Source organism: Natator depressus, chromosome 1, assembly GCF_965152275.1.
Source record: "Natator depressus isolate rNatDep1 chromosome 1, rNatDep2.hap1, whole genome shotgun sequence".
Taxonomy (NCBI): domain Eukaryota; kingdom Metazoa; phylum Chordata; order Testudines; family Cheloniidae; genus Natator; species Natator depressus.
In genome coordinates, this window is record NC_134234.1 from 253,832,112 (window position 1) to 253,853,375 (window position 21,264).

General features: G+C 44.2%; 1 protein-coding gene across 2 annotated transcripts in view; it reads right to left on the minus strand.

The window, feature by feature from the left end:
- The window catches only part of MYH9 (myosin heavy chain 9), a 98,662-nt gene that overhangs the window by 42,669 nt on the left and 34,729 nt on the right, over positions 1-21,264 (minus strand). For both annotated transcript variants that reach the window (XM_074941511.1, XM_074941510.1), the window contains exons 4-11: positions 16,868-16,895; positions 15,901-15,994; positions 9,503-9,595; positions 8,676-8,739; positions 7,874-7,972; positions 5,960-6,103; positions 3,832-3,927; positions 1,307-1,425 (exon numbers count right to left, since the gene is read on the minus strand). In XM_074941511.1, the coding sequence (XP_074797612.1) occupies positions 1,307-1,425; positions 3,832-3,927; positions 5,960-6,103; positions 7,874-7,972; positions 8,676-8,739; positions 9,503-9,595; positions 15,901-15,994; positions 16,868-16,895 (737 nt within the window). The remainder of the gene's footprint in view (positions 1-1,306; positions 1,426-3,831; positions 3,928-5,959; positions 6,104-7,873; positions 7,973-8,675; positions 8,740-9,502; positions 9,596-15,900; positions 15,995-16,867; positions 16,896-21,264) is intronic.

The following is a 21,264-nucleotide window of genomic DNA, read 5'->3' on the forward strand; positions in this document are numbered from 1 at the left end:
CAAAGGTCAATGACTGTACCATGGTGACTTTTCAGGGTTCCATAAGGGAACCATAGGTATTTGTTGAGTCTGGAGCTTGTTTTCTCAATGCCCCTCTTCCTGGAAGGTCAAGTTCCCACATCAGAGGCAGAGAGTTGTATATTGAAATGGGAGGGCAGTCAAGGATGATTTATAGAATCTGATTGGTATCCTTCCTTCCCATCACCTCACTTCTAAAGAGGACATTTTTATAGCACACAGAGACCACACTGAAGTGTTCATCACAGGGCAAGTTGAGAAGTGATACTACACAGAGTGCAGGCCTGACAGCCCTTCAGCAGAGGCAGCCAGTTTCTAGGTCAGTTGCCACATATAGCCAAGATAAAGGCCTAGCATGGTCTGCTCCATTTTACAACTAAATTTCTGCACTCAGGGAAGCCACAGGGCAATTGTCAACACTGAGGGTGAGTATGAGCATCACTATCTTTGCACCTAATGTGTAGGAAATGCCATGTTACAAGCTGACTGGCCCTTTACTGGGCTAGGGAACAGATGGCTCCATTTAATTGTTACCCATTGGCCCCATCCCAGCTAGGTGCATCTATGAAGGCCCGAGAGAACTCATCTGGAAGAGACGAGGTGCAGAAGGGTAGCTGACTCTTCTAGTAGGCTCTGGAAAAGGATAACTCTCAAACAGACAGCCTAGAGGGGGGACTGAGGATAGTTGCAACAGGAAAGCTGGCTTGCTCTTGTAACTGGCCCTGGAAGAGGGAGCAAGCCCTGAGAACCAGAGCTCTGCAGGAGAATGGGAAAGAACCAAGCCCAGGAGGGCACAAGACCCTTTTTATTTATGTTGCACTTGGGACTATCACCTAAATGGGTTACCGGTGCCTTGCCAGGTGATGCAGAGAGACGACTGCCAGGGAGTTTCCCAGGGGGAAACTGGGGCAGAGTGAACAGTGCCATAGCAGGCCACAAGGAGTTACCACAGAGGCTGACTGCCATGTGCCAGCTTTGGATAAGATGTTGAGAGCCCCAAAGGGAATTCACTCCCTAGAGACAGCCAACTGCCATTTTCATATTTCCTTATCACAGGCCGCACAGTCAATATACATGGGAAATAAGAGCTACCTCACTCTGCACCACCACCACAACCTTCTATATATTGTAGATCACGGGAGCAAAAACTAAAGCAGTTTTCACACTCAATTGCTTACATATCTGAGTCAATTAAGATGCTATCTGAGGCTATGGAAGTCTTTCGTGCATGCATTAATCTTAGTACCATGTTATTACAAGGGCTCACTTACTTCTGCAGAACACATACCTGCTCTTTAGTCTGAGCTTTCTGGACGTAGTCTCGTCCCACCTTGATACGAGGGCTTAGGATTCCCCTGGTGAAGTCTGTCACATTGATACCCAAAAGGTGGGATACTTTCTGAGCAGCTAGAAAGGAGAAGAGGAAGCAAAGAGATGTTCACCTTAATGCTCCTTTTGCTTCACAGGGAAATGACAAAAGGAGAAAGATATTCCCAGCAATCTATCCCTTAGAGAGAGTCAAATACCAGCATGGAATAGCTCTTAACTGAACAGGTTAACGAGACAATCAAAGAAGAGATCTAAAAACACTGGAGTGTGTTAAATTGCTTCAGGAAACACAAGGGTAAATTTTAGGTGATATTACAGGACCACTGGCCTAGTGGCACCATCAAGTTAACTGCCTGCACCCACTTTGAGGATGCATTCAAGTAGCTGAAATATAAAAGGAATCCCAGCTAATAAGCCTATCTACACTGGCTGAACGGCCTCTTCAGGCAACTGTAATCAGAGTAAGAATGTTTCATCTGGTGTGAGAAGGTCCTCTCTCCTCTCTGGAGGGAAACCATTTGAAGTGGATTTGCTAAATTATGACAGAATGGTTGAAGTCTATATTTTAAAGGTCCTCAGCAGCCTCCTGTGTACTGGCCTCTTACTATAATTCATCGATTCCAAGTCCAGAATTATGATCTAGTCTGACATCCTACATAACATAGGCCATAGAACTTCCCCAAATAATTCCTACTTTTTTTTTTTATTAAAGAAACATCCCATCTTGATTTAAAAGTAGTCAGTGATGGAAAATCCACCATAACCCTTGCTAAATTGTTCAAATGGTTAATTACTCTCACTATTACATTTATGCCTTATTTCAAGTCTGAATTTGCCTAGCTTCAACCTTCAGCCATTGGATTATATTGTACCATTCTTGCTAGCTAGAAGAGCCCATTATTAAATACTTGTTTACCATGTAGTTATAGACTAATCAAGTCACCCCTTAACCTTCTCTTTGTTAAGCTAAATAGATTGAGCTCCTTGAATCTATCGCTCTAATGCATGTTTTCTAATCCTTTAATAATTCTCCTGGCTCTTCTCTGAACCCTCTCCAATTTATCAACATCCTTCTTGAATTGTAAGGATCAGAAATGGACAGAGTATTCCAGGAGTGGTTGCAAACAGAGGTAAAATAACCTCCCTTCTACTCTAGATTCCCATTTATGCATCCTAGGATCACATAAGCCCTTTTGGCCATGGCATCACACTGGGAACTCATGTTCAGCTGATTATCCACCACGAGCCCCAAAACTTGTTCAAAGTCACCGTTTCCCCAGGATAGAGCCCCCACCATCCTGTAAGTATGGCCTGCATTCTTTGTTCCTAGATGTATATGTTTACATGTAGCCATACTGCAGTGCAAATTGTTTGCTCATGCCCAGTTTACCAAACAATCCAGATTGCTCTATCAGTGAAATGTCTGCATTATTTACCACTCCCTTAATTTTTGGGACACATGCAAACTATCAGTGATGATTTTGTGTTTTTTTCTAAGTCATTGACAAAAGGTGTCAAGTACTGTAGAGTCAAGAACAGATCCCTGTGGGGCACCACTAGAAAACGCACCCACTTGATGATTCTCTTTTTACAATTACATTCAGACCTACCAGGTTTTCATCCATTTAATGTGCGCCATGTCAATTTTATATAGTTCTAATTTTTTTAATCAAAATGTCGTGCAGTACCAAGTCAAATGCCTTACAGAAATCTAACTATATTACATCAACACTATTACCAAAACTTGTAGTCTCATCACAAAAAGATATCAAGTTAGTTTGACAGGATCTATTTTCCATAAATCCATGTTGATTGGCATTAATTATATTACCCTCTTTTAATTCTTTATTAATAGTCACATATTAATCAAATTGCTCCATGATCTTGCCCAGGACTGATGTCAGGCTGAGAGGCCTATAATTACCCAGGTCATCCCTCATCCCATTTACCCTTTTTAAATGGAGCAATGGAGAGAAGTCTCCCAAGCATGCACTAACAGGGTGCTAATTACAGCTATTTACAGAGAGAATACTGTAGCTAAGGTACATGTATTATTTACCCATCACCGATCTGGCCATTCAAGCCTTATCAAGCAGAATTTTAACTGAAACAGACTATGAAGGGATATTTCCTTAAATCCTTTGAGCAAGGTGCATAATTTTGGCGGAGAATAGGTTTTATAGGTGTTCTGATACATCTGACCACAGGTGAATACTCAGGTCACATGGCAATAGCATAACACAGTTTCAACTAGTTGCTATGTTCACTTCCTGTCCAACAGCACAAGAACACTGCCACATTCCTGCCCAAAGGTGGCTGCAGTTAGGCACTGAATAAAATGATTTGTACATTTATGTTTTGTTAAAGAATTTGGGCTCATTTTATAAAGTTCTGTACTTTCCAAAGGTGATCCCTTATCCCCTGTATGTGTGATAAGAAGCTCTTGTAGGGAGAAGTATTGGTGGTTTGTGTGGGTGTGGTTACCTGTATTGTCTGGCATAGAGGCTTGGTCTGTGTTGCGCTCTTTCTTGAAGACTATGTTGCCAAGCTGAAGAACACCCGAGATCACTCTCAGCAGACCTTTTATAGAGCAAAGAAAGGTCAGATTTAGAAAGAATTAAAATTGCATATTAGCAACACGTGTAAGGCAGGTATGAGCAGCATGCACTGACTTTTTCCCTGATCACCTCAGGCATCAGATTAAGAGGATGAAAATTTCCACTGTGTAACAGTAATCATTGAAAGGGCAAAGCCATGCCTATATTAGGGTGTGAGCCAGTTAAGGTTGGGCAGGTCTTTGTTCTTTTCATCCAGCACACTTTCACCTCCTTAGCACAAGTGCTATAAGGTCTCCATTTGTTGGAACATACGTAGCGTGGCAGACTGCAGGTATCATGATGTCCACTGAAGTACCTGTACCACTGTGGACAAAATACTGAAGCACCCCCTTAGCCCTTCATAGAATCAGCGTCAGATGCTAGAACAGAGGGAGAATTTTCAATACGGAATACTGAGAAAAGTGTTGATCTGATGCCATCTTCATCTCAAGACTCACTGACAGTAAGTTTGTTAGTGGTACTAAATAGTTAGCTACTAACTGGTCACTACTTCCTCTTCAAGTGGTCTCCCTCTCTACCTACTATAGCACTAGGTAGTTTACAGCATGTCTGTAAACACATCCACAGTGAACAAAGCCTCTACAAAAAGAAAAGGAGGACTTGTGGCACCTTAGACTAACAAATGTATTTGAGCATAAGCTTTCGTGAGCTACAGCTCACTTCATCGGATGCATGTAGCTCATGAAAGCTTATGCTCAAATAAATTGGTTAGTCTCTAAGGTGCCACAAGCACTCCTTTTCTTTTTGCGAATACAGACTAACATGGCTGCTACTCTAAAGCCTCTCCTGCCAGTCCTGAAATAATATCTGTAAAGTAGCACACATGCTCCCATTGACATGACATGAAATCTGACAGCCCAGCGACTGAAACTGGAGACCTGGCACTCAAACAGAAAGCTTATTTTTATATTGTCTCAACTAAAAATATGGTTAGTGTGTTTAGACTTTGCATTCAAACCAAATGTATTGTTCAACCAGCTGCCATATGTATGTTTCTCATAAGCCTAAAAGAACATTTAACATATTTCACACCCGGAACAGAGAGGAAATGGCATTCCATGCATCTCTGCAAATGAGCTGATGGAACCACTTCCATTTGCCAGTAAAGATGTGCCCTACAGCATAACTTAAGAAGTGGACATCAGATCTCTTTGGCCATACATTAGGTAGCCAAATCCCTAACTAGACCTCAATGCAGAGGTGTCTTTTCACCCACACATTGGTTCCAGCCTCCTTGACAGATTTAGGAACTGGAGGAGGACTTAGTCTAAGATGAACAAAGGATACTAAATTGAGATGTTTGAAACTCTAGAGAGAAGACAAAATAATGGAGTTTTGGCCAGTCTTTAGAAAGTAGATGGAGGAAAAAACGCTTTCAGAAAGTGCCTTAGAAAAGCCTATCACTACGGTATCTAGATGTTGGACAATATTACTTTCTGGTTAGCAAGCTGTGCAGTAAGCTGGAGAGAGGTACATTGCTTTGTGCCACTGTTCACAACTAAATGACTCCAACCACTGGTGGAGTAGATACCCCTATGGCAATGGGCCCAAGTCACATATTGAGAAATCTAGAGTGAACAAAATGTCTTGCAGTACATCCCATAGGAGGCCAAGTCTTGCCTCTGGCAGACCGCAGAGAAGAGGAAATGGTAGAGATAACACCATGATAGGCACCCATATGATAACTCAATGAGGGTTTTACAGATAAGCACTATGTATAGCACTCCAACAGATTGGGGCAAGCATGGGACATGGCAGTTTGTGTACAGTGACCTGCTGCATTCTGCACTAGCTGAAGTTATGCTCATGAATTTTGAGATGGGCCACTCAAAAATACCACCAGCAGCCAGCTTGCTTCTCAGATATCACTAATTGACTCGTGTAATTGGTATACTAGAGGCTGCCTTCCCCTCATGTGTTTTGAATAGGACCAGACTGTTCCATTCTTTTTAACCCTTTCCCATGCATTTCCAAGCCTTTCACCAGATCCATACCTATCTGCTCCTCATCTGGGATGCTCATGATTTTCATTGCCTCCATGGTCTCCTGAAACATATCCTTGTCTTGCTGACCCGGGATCGTAACATGCCCATTTGAAAGGAATCTGTACTTGTTGTAAGGCTCCAACAGCAGATCAGCTTAAGGGGGAGGAATAGACAAGGAATTATTGTAGCCTTCATTATGGGGAACAAGCTAGCATTATTTTAGGCAGTTAAAAATGTACGCTTTCCCAAATCTACCAAAAAATGAATTACCTCCTTTGTACACGCTTCTAAGAAAGTTAGTTATAATCACCTGCAGTCTTGATTTTCACGACATTTGCCAGTTTCAGCTTCCTTAAAAAAACACTCCCAAACATCTCCCCTCCCACCCCCGCCAAACCATCAGCATGGAAGTCAAAAATATCCAGCAGAGACAAAGACAAGACAGCTTTTGTTTTTCTGGCCTCTTTCACTAAAGCAGCAGTCCCCAAACTTTGGCGGGCCATGCCCCCCTTACCCATGTGCATGCCCCTCCTGCCACTGGGCCGTGGCTTGGGGGAGGAGGGGGAAGAGAGGGGAACAGGCAGGGGTAAGGGGGCTGAGGCTGGAGCTGCATCTGGGGGTGGGTCTGGGGCCAAGAAGGGAGCCATGGCCAGGGGTCGAGACTGGGGTGGAAGGGCCAGCAGCTGGGGACTTTCCCCCAGCCTTGGCCCAAGGCCAGGAATGTAGCCATAGCCAGTGGCCAGGGCTGGCGCAGGGCCAGGAACGAAGCAGTGCTGAGGCTGGGGATGGGGCCAGGTGCAGGGCTGGGAGCCGGGGATGTCACTGCAGGCAGGACCGGAGCAGAGTTGGGGCAGGGAGGGGATGGGTGGCATTCCCTCCCCACCCTGGTGGGGGGCAGGGCTGGCCTGGGCCTCACTGTATCCCCACCCCCATAATGTTCCTCCATGCCCCTCTAGGGGGGCACACCCTATACTTTGGGGACCTCTGCACTAAAGCCTCAGGGTCAGATTTTCAGAGGTATTCAGGAGCCTAAAGATGCATATAGACGCCTAGTGAGATTTTTCAAAAGCACCTAAGCAGGTTAGGTGCCTGATTACCTTTAAAGATCTGTCCCTCAGTTCTTTTCCGGTCCCCAGCAAGTGAAAACAGTCTTGCTGAGTGAACCAGGGTTTAGGTTTAGATCAGTTGTCTTACGTTTTTCTTGTAGCAGCATTTCTGTAGTTACAGCTCAGAACGCTCTTCTGCCCAGACGTTGTTCTTTCCTCCATCCCACCCCCCTTGGCACACTGCCAAAGCAGCCCCAGCGGTTCTTAGATCCTACTTCCATTAGGAAGCAGAGACTGCCCTGCAAGTGCGTCCACTTTCAGGTATCCTGTTTGTTTCAAATCAGTGATGGAGTTCACCACCCAGCTCTGGGAACAGTATGTTCTGCCATTAATGCTGTGCAGATGGTTATGAAGTGAGTTCTCTCCCTGCCCCCCACCTCTCCAGTCCGTCTGCCCTCTCCCACGGTGTGAGTTTAAACTGCTTACTTAACAGGAAGGTTAGATTGAGATCTTGAGGTGTTATGCTAACAGAGCACAGGCACACCTAGTGCTGCATAGGTGCCAAATGTTATTCTGTATTTTGTTAATTGCCAAGTTTAAGTTCCTGCCCTGAAGAACTTGCACTCTATTAGAGCAGACTAAACATGGGACAATAGTTCAGATAAGGAAGGGTGTGGAGACATCACTGGCAGGGGTACCAATTCAGGAAGGAAAAAAGTTTTAAGGAGATGATTGAAAGGAGAGGTCCTGGTCAGAAAACAGTGGGAGGCAGTTCCAGGCTTTGGAAGAGGGGAAATAATAGGGCCTAGACTGCAAGTGTGTGGAACAATTTGGCAGTTAGGGGAAAGGGACCCTAGTTACAGCACAAGGTACTCACTTTTCAGGTGTTCCCCTGCTCCAGACAATAGATAGTAGAAGATATGGAAGGTTCGCTCGTCTTTGGCTTGACGGATTGCACGTGATTTCTCCAAGAGATCTTTACAGAGTAAAGGAACAGAGAGACTAACAAGTAACTTCCCATTCCACTCTCATCTGAGGAAAGAGGTTCTATTTGGTGTCAGTGCCCTTCGAATTGGTTGGCGTGACAGGCAGCTTAGTGCTCTGCATTGCCCTTTCAAAGTTTCGGGTAGTGCCATAGGCTGACAGCAACCCACCCTTCAACAACCTCAGTGGCTGATTAAGTTTAAGATGTACTTCCTGGACTCCTGAGTTAATCCTCATTCCAAGGGTAGGACCAGTATGCAAGACTGAGTTGTGAATAAAAAGGGGGGAAGACACTTGCCACAGTCCTCATTTCCCCAGGTTAAAAGATGAAAGGGTCATGGAATCCCAAGTCTATTCAGCATATCACAGCTTAAAATGCCACTTCTATCCCATAACATTAGAATTATTTCATCCAGAAGGGATTCTTGCTATAACCCCAGCATAGGTTCTGAAATGCTGTACCATTTAAATAAGATATTCCCTTTTTACTTGCAGACGAAACTAGAGATCTTAACAGGGATCTCTTTAGCCTAAGATGACAGGTGTTGACAGAAGTCTATGGATCCCTCTGACTTCATTGCTGTTGAGGTAGCAGACACTATTTGGCTGTATATAGGTAGATAGTTAGGTATGCATGTTCCCACTCCCCACACCCTGTAATTTATTTCCATTAAGTGCCTCCGTGGAAAGGATACAAGTCTCAATATTGGCTCCCACAATGTAGCCATTGACATCAAAGTTGATTCTTATGAACTTGCCCTGAGAAAGAGGTTAGCAGAAATATTAGTGTTATCTTATGCTATCACAGCTAGAGCAAAATGGTAGAGGTCCCAGTATAGGCCTTTCTGCTCCAAACACCACAATTACCAGCTAAGACAAGTTTTAAACAGACCACAAGCCCAGCCAGCTCACAACACTCGCTGATCATGGAGCAGTTTAACATCCTTGACACCATAAATTACTCCTATGAGAGACAAAGGGCCATCAAATTAGATCGAATTTCAGATTGCCTAGGCATCAGGAAACATGTTAAGTTTCATTCTGAAGTGGATCCCCTCCACCTCAGTTCCAGGTGCCATAAGCAGAGACAGCAGTCTAGATTGACCACCACCACAGCTCAGCCCCTCTTCAACCATTTACACTTCAATTTGGTTTCAAGTGTAGCTTCCCCGGCCCTTAGAAGCTTTCTGCTGCCCTCCAGAATTAATCCAATACAGGACACTAATCTCTCCTTGGGAGAAAAATGAATTTGACAGACAAACAATGGCACAGGGAATCCTGGCAAAGGTTCAATATCTTGCATACCAGGTACTCAATCCCATCAGTACTTTATGGATAATTCACTGACAAGTGAAAACTGTGTCCCAGTTTCACTCAAGGGAAGCCAGTTACAGAAAAGAACATCCCAAGACTGCATATCAGGCACGAAAGTAAAGCAAGACTCCCACAACTCATTCAACTAGTGGCTTCTCCCTCTGGAACACTGGGGACACCAGAACTCATGCAGGATAACAATACTCACAAATCTCGAGGAGTTGTCATTCTTCACTGTCTTGGCATTTCCAAAAGCCTCCAGGATAGGGTTAGCCTGAAGCAACTGCCTCTCAAGCTCTCCCTAGACAGAAAACCAAAAGTGGATGAAGACAGCAGCTTTTAACACCTTCACCTAGAGGGTCCACGTTTCATCTCTTCAGCTTAGCATCTATGTAGAGAAGCCACATTAGATCTTTGGCGATATTCCCCTAAACAAACATTTTAGGGTGCCACGGATTCTTCTTTCGGCAAGACTGAGTTCATTTCAGTATGTAGAAATATTTTCTCCTCCCCAGCCAGTCAGCATCAGTGCAATATTCCCCGCTTCTGGTGCTGGATTTCAGTTACCAGTAGGCAGTCCTATAAGTGTCTTGCCTAAGGCACATCCCACAGGCTTTCTGGGAGCAATGAGAATGGAAAGTTCTTCCCCCAGATCACATCCACATCCCAGCAGCATCCTACTTCCCAGGTGGAAGAATAAAACAAACTTGGCTTTCAGTTGGGAGGGAGCCCTGGATTCTGCACAGGATGAGCTCACCAGTAATAGATGATCAGAATCACAAATCATTTTGGGGACAATAATCTCTGCTTGCACTGGGGCTCTCATCTCTACACAGACCAGCAAAAGCCTTCTCTGTGGGGATGTAACAAAAGGCAACTACTGGTATTTGAGTCAAACTGTTTTATCCACTGTCTTCCACTTCCACACACTCCTCCTCTCCATAGGCAACAGAGTTCTGGGGTGGAGAGACCAGCCAGAATTGCTGTCCCTACTAAGTACTCAATCTCTGGAGCATACACACGTTTTCCAGAAGTCTGTAGGTGGTTACTTGAACTGACTGTCCCTTCTCTGTGCTGGAAGTAGGGAGTCCTAGGTATTTCAAAGTTAGCCATAGGCAAAAAACACTCCATCCCTGATATCGAAATTGACAACTGGGTTAAGGTTTCTCCTTTTAGTAATGGAGACTAAGTCTTCAGGACTTCCTGATACATGGGAATAGAGCCCAACATTTTTGCCCATGAATGCCAATCCCAGAAATCAGATTGCAGAGGGTGTGTTTACATGACAAAGTACTTTTACAGCTCCTTTAATTCTCAAAGTGCATTTACAAACATTAGTCAATTCTCATGTTGCCTCTAGCGGTGGATAAAATAAATATTAGCCCCATTAATGATGGTAAAAATGAGGTAGAGCTATGAAGTGACTTGCCCAAGGTTAAAACCTGGAATTAGAACCCTGGCATTTCTACTTCTTATTGCTGCGTTCAGGTTACAACGCTCCTTTACAAGCCTAAAGTACGGAGTCAACCATTTCTATTAGTCTGCAGAGTTACACACAGAAGAGACAGCCACAACTAAGTTTTTATTCACTTTGTCACAAGTGCGTATAAGATGATGTTTAATTTCAGGAAGGAACAGGCTGGGATAGCAGCCATCCATCCCATAAGGACACACTTGGCTGTGCGGAGAAGAAAACCTCAAACTTGCTATAAAAAGTCTGTCAGTAATTTTGCATTTCTCCTGCTATTCTGACATGTGTGAGCTGCAACACCCACGCCCACTCTCCAACAGTTCCCATCCTGTCTGAGTGATCCTGCAGTGCAGTCCTAATCCTGTTTAAGACTGCAATCTGTTGCTATGGAAATGAATGATGTCACAAATTTAACATTACAACTTCACGGCAGGACTAAGGAAAGATCAAAAGACTATTTAGAAGAAAAACAGCACTTAGACTTTGGCATTAAATATATTTAATTATTCAGATAAAAATATCAAACTGGCAAGGCCAAATTTAGCTACACAAGAACTGGAAAGTGACAGTTAAGAGTCTCACAGCAACATGTGTATTGTGGGCAAGTTAATTCCTTCATGTTTTTTAACCTCAGGAATGAAGGGTGCAATTAGTGACACATGGAAGTTGGTGGAGCCAGAAGCAAGGAGAAAGGGAGGGTTAGGATAGCAGGATCTAGCGGGTAAGGAGACCCACAGTAGTAGAAGGCATGTAGAAGGTCACAATGGTAAGTAGGGGTTGGGGGGGGTGCACAGGGTGAGAGGAAGAGGGGAAAGGCTAAAGTTAATCAAATCAGAGATGGATCATGGGAACCAGCTCAGTAGAGTGTTGCAGTGCAGCAGGAATACCAAATCCTCTGCAGAAGCACAATCTCAGTATGCTACTATAATGCTGCATCTGATTACAAGGTTAATGTTACCGAGAAAGCATTAGCTCCTTTCCTCACTGACGTTTAAATATGTAACCTGAACACTGACTTAGCATTAGTTTTAAGCAGAAAAAAGCGTGCTTGTATGTTGGTATTTAAGTAGCCCATGTAGGGTTTCAGGTCATACCTCATAGGAGGGAGCATTCACACCTCTGCAGCCATTGTTTGACTGAAGACTTTTTGCATGGCTCATTAGCAAGGTAGAAGCAGCCGCATACTTAGGACTATCTTTCCAATACAAAAATAAACTTTTTTCTAAACTACGAAACCTTACAATGTGCAGAATTCAGCAGGAACTGCTGAGATCCTGTAATTAAGACATTGCCAACCTTTCTGCACCTGTAGCTGCAGGTCCTGAGCTGATTTTTAAAGAATTTTAAAAAAAGATTCTGTGTGCATTTGAGATGGATACAACATCCCCTTTCCTCTCATGCAAACTGTTGCAGTACCAGCTTCTAGGTCTGCTAGCTCACAGTGGGAATGTGCAGCTGGGTCCTTAGCACCCCCTCTCTCCATGACTGCATATCAGTTTAAGTCACCAATGTCTTTGATGCCCACTGAAAACTCAGAATTCCTCCTCATATGCTCCCAACGTCGAAGAGATTCTTTCCAGAGGAGGAGCCATATGCAAAAAATAGGAACCTTGCCAGTCCCCTGTTTAAAAATAAAAGTCATGAGGAAAGACCCAGAAAGTCAGGAGATTAACTTAAAAATCATTCAATTTAAAAAAGTTTTGGTTTCTTATTTTCTTTCTGGTTTTTGAGCCTTTACGGCTCACAATGGCAAGCTTTTCTCTACAGCCATGAGAGCTACAAGCTTCCTTTAAAAATAGGAAAAAAAAAAGATTCTCAAGAAACGTGATTCCAGCAGCTGGAGCTTTAAGAAAACAGCACCAGGCACCACATCACTCACGATAAAAACTGCCAGAGTTGCAACACGGCATTTGCATTTCTGATTGCAAAAAAGTTATAACTTTAGTTTCGAAAATAGTACTCTCTTCTCCTATGATTTGAAACAGGTGAAGCGAGGTAGACAGCAAACATGGAACGCTTCAACCACAACTCAACTGCCCCATTCCCCAATACACAATTTGATTAAGTGAGAACAGGGATTTTAATGGAATGCTGTATGCCCTAAATGCAGCATCACCCTGCCTAGTAGTACTTACCACCATAAATGCAGTGATTTTCTTTTCTTTTTTTGGGGGGTGGGGGGGAAAAAATCACCTAAAACATTAATCATTGCTTTAGAATCTTTGCAGCTCAATAGAAATTGGAGGAAAGGGTCCCCCCCCCCCCCAACTGCAGCTGAGAGAAGGGCTTTAGAAAAGCTGTTTTTGTTTGAAAAAGTAGGAAAGCAGAGACTTGAGTTGTAAATTTAATCTCTTGACCAAAAGATACCAGAAATGCAAAAGGCTCTAGGCTACCAAATGTCACCCCATTACTGTATTGCACTGCCCATGCAGGAGATAAAGATTCATGCTACATCCTCAATCTAATGGTGCCAGCAGCGGGGCCTAATCTAGTAGCCTTGGGGGTTAGCACAAGCAGAGTCTGTAGACTTGTTCCCTTGGGTAGCGATAGGTCAGGGTGGGCAAACTACGGCCCACATCCAGCCTGCCAGAAGATTTAATTGATCCCTCAAGTTCCTGCTGGGGAGTGGAGTCTGGGGCTTGCCCCACTCTGACGCTCCAGCTGAGGAGCAGGGCTTGGGGCCACTTGGCACATGTGTAGCGTCGCACCACACAGTTCCCAGAAGCAGTGGCACGTCCCCCTTCTGGCTCCTACATTTAGGGGCAGCCAGGAGGCTCCATGCACGGCCCCCAGCCCAAGCGCCGCCCCTGCAGCTCCCACTGGCTGGGAACTGCGGCCAACAGGACCTGCAGGGGTGGCAGCAGCAGATGGGGCAGCGTGCAGAGGCACCTGGCCGCACTGCCGTGTAGAAGCCAGAGGAGATACATGCGGCTGCTTCAGGTAAGCACTGCCTGGAGCCTGCGCCCCAACCCCCTGCCCCAGCCCTGATCCCCCTCCCACCCCCTTGATCCCAGTTCATAACACCCTCCTGCACCCCAATCCCCTCATCCCCAGCCCCACCCCAAAGCCTGCACCCCCAACCTGAGCCCTCACCCCAACCCCCTGCCCCAGCCCAGAGTCCCCTCCTGCACCCTGAACTCCACATTTCTGGCCCCACCCCAGAGATCGCCCCATCCCAACCAAAGCCCTCAACCCCAATTTTGTGAGCATGCATGGCCCACCATACGATTTCCCTACCCAGATGTGGCCCTCAGGCCAAAAATTTGCCCACCCCGTGATAGGTGAACAGATGTCTCAGAAGTTACTATACTAATCTGTAGACAAAGAGTTGGAATCTGGAGTCAGGCCTAGGGAGTGTGAAGGTCAGCAGGGCTGCAGAGAGGACTCATTACCATCTAACATTAAGGAACCTGAATAGTTCTAATCCTCATTGGTAAGGCTGGTAACCAACATGGAGCCAGCCGAGTTAAAAGTGAGCTGCAGGATTCCTTAAGAGAATCTTCCAAATGGAGCTTGAACTCAGAGAAGTCATGTGTTAAGCCCAGCTAAAGGCTGGTTTATACCGTAACCAGATCCTTGGTCTGCTTAGATGACTGAAGTTTCACTTGAGAATAAGCAGCAGAAGAATGCTTAACTCCCAATCCCATGATCCTTTCCCTTCCCCCCCCCCCCCGCAAACATACACATTCCAAGAAAAAAAAAAATAAAAGCAAAATGTTTCTAAATACAGCTACTGACAGGCCATGGCAAAAGCTTTTGTATCTCTCGAAGTCTGGCACATGGAAGGCTATGTTTTTGTTTTGATTCCAGAAGCCACTCATTAGAACAGTGTGCTTAAACAAACATACACATCTGCATGCAGAGAGTATCCTTTTCATATACCCTATACACAAACACAGCATGGCTATTGTTAAGTTTCTAAGAAGAGGTTTCTACATAAAGATATTGAAGATGCGCTTGGCATCTGGGTTTTGTTATAAAGCTCAGAAGTTAACTGCATTTCCCCATGTGTGTAACTCTGGCTAACAAGCTCATTGTGTTGGAACATCCAGTACACTCAGGGCAGCAGCTTCCTGACCTTTCCCAGCAACTGCACCCACAGCTAACTTGCTGTGGTGGAAGGCTAGACAGCCAGTCAACTCCATCTGGTTAGGAACACCATGCACACCACAGGCTCTATATGCAGTTCTAGGAAAGCCAGGTTCAGTTCAACTCCCCTTCACTATACAGGAACAGTTTCTCTACAGCGTATTTGGGAAGTTCTATAAGAGAGACCTTGAGTGCAGACTAGATGAGTGAACTTGACATAACTGCAATCTCTAATTGACAGCATCTCACAAAAGGTTATTGTGCATCATAAAAACAGAACTGTGAGTTGTCTATGGGACTGTCCTAGCTGCAGAAAGTGACACTGGTGTGAAGTGAAAAGGTGCTCAAGTCACACAATGGGACAAAATGCATTCCTGGTGCAGAACGTGCAGTAAACGTGCAGCTCACCTAAGAGGATACAACTGATGAGTTCGGTCATAATCCATCAAGGGGAGAGGGAGGGGAAAAAAATATAAGTGAGACAACTGCAAAGACCCCTTGTTCTAATGTATTTAGATACTTTTCACCCATTTAAAAGTTGTTATAGTTTCAGTCAAGTCTTCAGCTCATATCTATGAACCTCTCCAAATTGGAGAGACTGCTTATAGAACAGATTTCACAACCAGCCCCAAGATACAGGAGAGTAGAATAAAGGAGACCACATCTCCAGGGAGTGGGTCACTTAAGTTGCTTGGATTGGTCACAAATTATACGAACGAGTCAGAAGACCAATACGTGATGGTTTGTAAACTGTGCCCCTAAACACACCCACCTATGAAACCAAAACACACTGAAAAACTGCTGTATCTCCACTGAAGTCAATGGAATTATGAGGGAGAATGGCGGCCCCTGACTTGTGAGGTTTTTAAAGCTACACACAAAATTGTCATGGCTCCATAGTTCATGGACTCCTCACTCCCCTATGCACAAGTTGGTACCTAGTGTTTTATTCAGCCAGTATTAACCAAGGTATCTCCTAGCGTACCATAGCTTGTAGGTGCTCAGCATGACAGTGCAGCATCCTTGTAGTGAACACAGGCACTTACCTGGTCTTTTTTACTCTTGTGTGAGGAAGCAACATGAGCCAAATATTGAATGACCTTCTTGGTGTTCTCTGTCTTACCAGCTCCTGATTCACCTCTGCAAAGACAGAGCCTGGGATTCATTCAAGAACAAGATGGGGGAAAATGCATTCACCTTTTTAAACCCAACATGCTTGTCAGCTGACCACAGTGCTTTTAGTCGTATTCTTGCCATTAAACATTGCTTTTTGAGATACCTGCCCTAACAGAGAACCTGAACACATTAAGTGAACAGTAGAGCAACCAGTATTGTGCTCTAGTCCTATTGCTCAGCCAGTTTCTCGTGACTTTGGGGGTAGGAGGGGTGGGGAAGGAAAGAAATAAAGGTAATTTTCCAGTCACTTGGCAGTCTTCACATGCAAGTGGTTGAGGAATAATGGGGGGGAGGGGAGAGAAGAGAACCAGGGACAGGACACAAAGGCAATTAAGTGAATTACTTAAAAGGAATTTCCCTAAGCAAAAGAGCTGTAGTTAACTCCTTCAGAACCAGAAATTAACAGGGTTTGGGGGATCAGTCTTACTTTTAGGCTCAGCAGAGGAAACTGCAGTGTTGAATAGGCACATTATTCCCTACAACCTCAGCCTAGATAGCATGAATGAGAGCACATGGCTGTTGACTGTATATACACCACTGCTACCCCAGTTCTTCCAAAGTCCTTTCCAAGCATCAATAAAGTAACAGCTCCACTAGGCAGTCACCTTAAGATCACCTATTTCCTGCTCCTTCATGCCAGAGACAATCCTTGTACAGAAAGAGGTGAGATGTGGGCAGGGAAGGGTTGCTAATGGTAGGATTTAAAACACGCAAAATGTTCCCTAGTCTCTACAGTATCATGTGACATACTGACTCCAGTAAACCCCCAATTAAGCCCTCCAGCAGGATTTTAACAAGAGCTGACAGCAAGACAAGCTGAAGAATGTAAACACTCACGTGCACAGAATGGACTGATCCTCTCGATCTGAAATAAAAGAAACACAGAATCAGAGAGGCCAAAACTCACTTCTGCCTCCACTACAAAAGCTATTAAATTCAGAGGGTATGCTGGCACTCCCCAAAACATGGAGAGCAGAAGCCACTAAGCATCCTCATGCAAGCGTCTTCAGAAGTATGACCAGTCACCTCTAAATCTTGGCATAGTTCCTCCCCTCTCCCTAAGTCCTAAAGGTAGCACCATCATTTTAGTTTTACCTGTCCAGATGTATCTGTAGTTCAGCACAAAACAAGGTAATTGTTATTTTGCTTTTTCCAGAGTGTGAATAGAACCCCTACTCCTGATTTGTTCCTGTGCCTCCTGAACTATTTGCTTCCAAATGCAGAATAGGCCCTGCAACTCCAATCCTGCCACAAGGCGATTACGGACATTGACCTATCCTTTAAAGCAAGGGAGGCCTAAGCATTGACTACAGCTTTAGCTGTGATGGGGATGCTAGGGTGAAAAAAAGTGGCTCAAGGTTTTTGCTTTAGCCATTTCTTATGTGGCAAGTTCAGGACTGGGGCACTGTACTTACACATAAAACCCACCGCATTAAAAGAACATTAAGGTTGCAATGTCAAATACAGGAAGTACCAGAATTAAGGTTGACCATAAACCCAAATTTGGATCCCTTGTGTATATGTACTGTGAGTATTCAATTACATGAACAAACACCATCCTCCCATCTCTCCCTCTCCACCCCACCAACACACACACACACCTGCACCCTCATTCAGTGCAGAATGGATGGTGCTCACTGAATGGGTAACTATTTAACATTTCAATATGTGGCTGCATGTATTTACTGCGCACCATCCAAACCCTGCATTGAATACACAATTATTAGTTTCTGCATAGGCTTTACTATGGTGCTGTCATAACATCTTAGATTTTTAAAAACATTACTCTGAAATTAGTGAATTTATCTTCACAAACACCCCTATGTCCCAGCCTCTTCCCTTTCCTCTCCCCCACCCACAGTTTCCACCTTCCTTCCCTGGCTCCTGTTCAAGGTTCCCCCTGCATCCCTACCAGTCCTATCCTCACCTTACATGGCTCCTACCATTCCTGTCCCCATGTCCACTTCCTATTATCTTCCCCCTCCACCCCATTCCTGTCTCCACCCACCCTGCCCCCTTTCCCTTCCCCCGGCTCCTATGCTTTCTTTTTCCCCTCCACTACCCAGTATTTAATCACTTTCCCCTCCCCTGTTCCTCATTCAGGTAGCTTCCTCCTCCATGTTGGCTGGGTATCAGTAGGGGTAGACAGAGCACAGGATAGTTTCCATGCTCAGTTGGAGCCCAGTGCTATGCTGGCTCCTAGTAGCCAGCAGCAGCAATTGCAGGGAGAGTCCTAACCCAGGAATGGAAGATGCTCAGTTACTGTGGGGACAGCACTGCTACTGTGAAGTCTGGTTTCGCATGGGAGTTATGGGGATGTAGTATGCTCTGTGCAGACTGAATCTTCAAAAATTTAGCTGCCAACCAAGTCTGAGCATGATGTGCAGAGACTTTCAGATGCTCTGAATTTATCAGAGTTCATAGAGGTTAAAAGCAGAAGGGATTATTAGATCTAGTCTTACCTTTGTATTACAGGCCATTCTGTTTCACCCTGTTACACATATATTTAGCCCAATAACTTTTTGACTAAAACTTCCAGAAAGACATCCAGTCTTGATTTGAAGATATCAAGAAATGGAGGGAAATTTGTGGATTCTGATATACATTCCAATGGTTAAACAACCTGTTAAATTTGTGCCTTTATTTCTAATTTGTCTGCTTCGGCTTCCAGACATTTGTTCTTGTTATGCCTTTCCTCAAGCAAACTAAAGTGCTCTGCAGTACCTAGTATTTTCTCCCCTTGTACACTGTAATCAAGTCATCTCTCAATTTTCTTTTTGCAAGATAAACAGACTGAGCTCTAAGTTTCACTGTAAGGCATTTTCTCCAGCCTTCAAATAGTTTGTAGCTCTTTACTGCACCCTCTCCAGTTTTTCAATATCCTTTTAAAAATTCTGACACCAGCACTCTGGTCTGTATTCCAGTACCAGTCTCACCAATGCCATACACAGAGGTTTAAAAATAAAAAACAAAACAAAAAAAATCACCTTCCTAATCCTGTTTATATATCCAAGGATCTAGCCCCTTCCTGTAAAAAGTCACCCAACTGCAAAAGGCATATCAGACACCAGGACACTCACCCCAGGCAAATTTAAGGTCCCTGCTTTAAAACATGGACATGGTAGGACTTAATTAACTGTGGCAAGAGGGGTTTTTGTTTTTTAAACTAGTCAAAAAAAACATTTTCCCCGATTTTGTCCTCAGAAGTGACTGAACCATTTTACTGAAACTTGCCAAAAATATTTAGTGCAAGGCACACATTGGGCATGGAAAGTCTCAGCCTAAATGGTTTAAGTCTGGCAAAATCATAACAAAAAACAAAACAGAGTCTTAAAATTAAGCATCTGGCAACCTTAACTATAGGTATAACTACCTATAATGAAGTGAAAAGAAAAGGAGTACTTGTGGCACCTTAGAGACTAACAAATTTATTTGAGCATAAGCTTTCGTGAGCTACATGAAAGCTTATGCTCAAATAAATTTGTTAGTCTCTAAGGTGCCACAAGTACTACCCCTTTGCTTTTTGCGAATACTGACTAACACGGCTGCTATTCTGAAACCTATAATGAAGTGGCAGACTTCAGTCACTGAAGACTTAAGGTATGTTCAATGTAGTTCTTTAAGAAATCCACAGCTGAATGACAGGTATAAGGACAGATCTCTAAGCAGTTCAGAAGGCCACACCCATTAAGGTCTCCAGGCGGTCAATGGATCACCAAGGTACGCACCAGGATTCTGCATGACTGGGCACTTGGAGGGTGCATCGGGGAATAACTAATGACTCATCTGCACATAGCCCCAGGTGTTGTATTCAGTAGGACAGACACCTGGCTGGTTTTGCAGCACATTCATATGTAGCTATGGCCTTTTGATAACTTGATTAAGTGATGAGCAGCTCATTTGCTGGAAGAGCTTATTCGGGGGCTCATGTAGGAAGCCTGTTTGAGACAAAAAGGTAATATCCATATCCTTCGTGATAAAACAGTGGCAAACAGCCACATAAGCCAGATGTCAAATAGAACAGAGTTGATGGACACTAGAATCAAACTTACACAAATCAAATGCCCTGGCAGACACTTTGTCTGGAGCAGCTGTTCTCAGACTGTGGGTTGGGACCCCAAAGTAGGTCATGACCCCATTTTAATGGGGTTGCCAAGGCCAGCATTAGACTCACTGGGACCCAGGGCTGAAGCCGAAGCCCGAGTGCTTTAGCTCTGGGCAGCGGGGCTCAGACTCTCCCCCCGCCCCTGGGTCATGTAGTAATTTTTGTTGTCAGAAAGGGGTTGCAGTACAATGAAGTTTGAAAACTGCTGGTCTAGAAGAATGTTTTAGAATCTCATATGAGGGAGGGAGGTGGTGACACAGCAGCAGTCTAGTTAATATCCTCCACAGGTGGACGGTAAGTAGAGTTTCTCCTTTTCACACCTTACTATAGAAATAGACATACCAGTTGGTGACCATCCAGGAAAAACCCTAGACAGTAAGGGTGAACCCTTTCAGTGCTATGTTACCCCCTCCCATTTGCTTTCCCCATGACCAGCAGCAGCTGTGAGTCACCTCCGCTTTAAGCCACTAGGAATGTACCTGCGAGTGCAGGCAAGTCACAGCAGTATGCAGACACTACCATAAAAGGAAACATTCCAGTTTGGAATCTAAGGAGAAATTCCTTCCCAGCACTGCAAAACAGCCATCACTGGGATAGCTGGAATTCTTCTAATTGTGTACGGACAGAAGACTCAAATGCTGTGCTGAGCCACAGAAAGTAGGACCCTAGCAGAAGGCCAAAAAGAGTTGTTAAATTGCTACAAAAGCAGCAGCTCTTAGAAGTTTTTCCACTTTAAGAGGCACTTACTCTAAATTCCAGGATGTTACATATTCCATACAACCCTCTCATTTTTCTTGCATAACCACGGCCAAAGTCAAACTTCAGTTGCCAGAACTAGAAGCATCCATTTTCTTGGAGGCCCACCTCCCACATCTCCAAAACTGGTGGCACATGCAAGTTACTCATACTGGGTAACAACTTCAATTGCTTACTATAGGGTAATTGCCTGAAAAGCAGATTCTTTTCAAAGTCACTCCTCTGAATTACATATTACATATTTAGTAAGTAAACCATTAGTCTAATTGCAGCAACAATTCTGTACTTTAGACCAGCTGGCAAAGAAATATTTCTATCTAAGCTTTATTTAGTTCTTATTACCACAGTATCAGAGTACTTACAAAGTAATCTC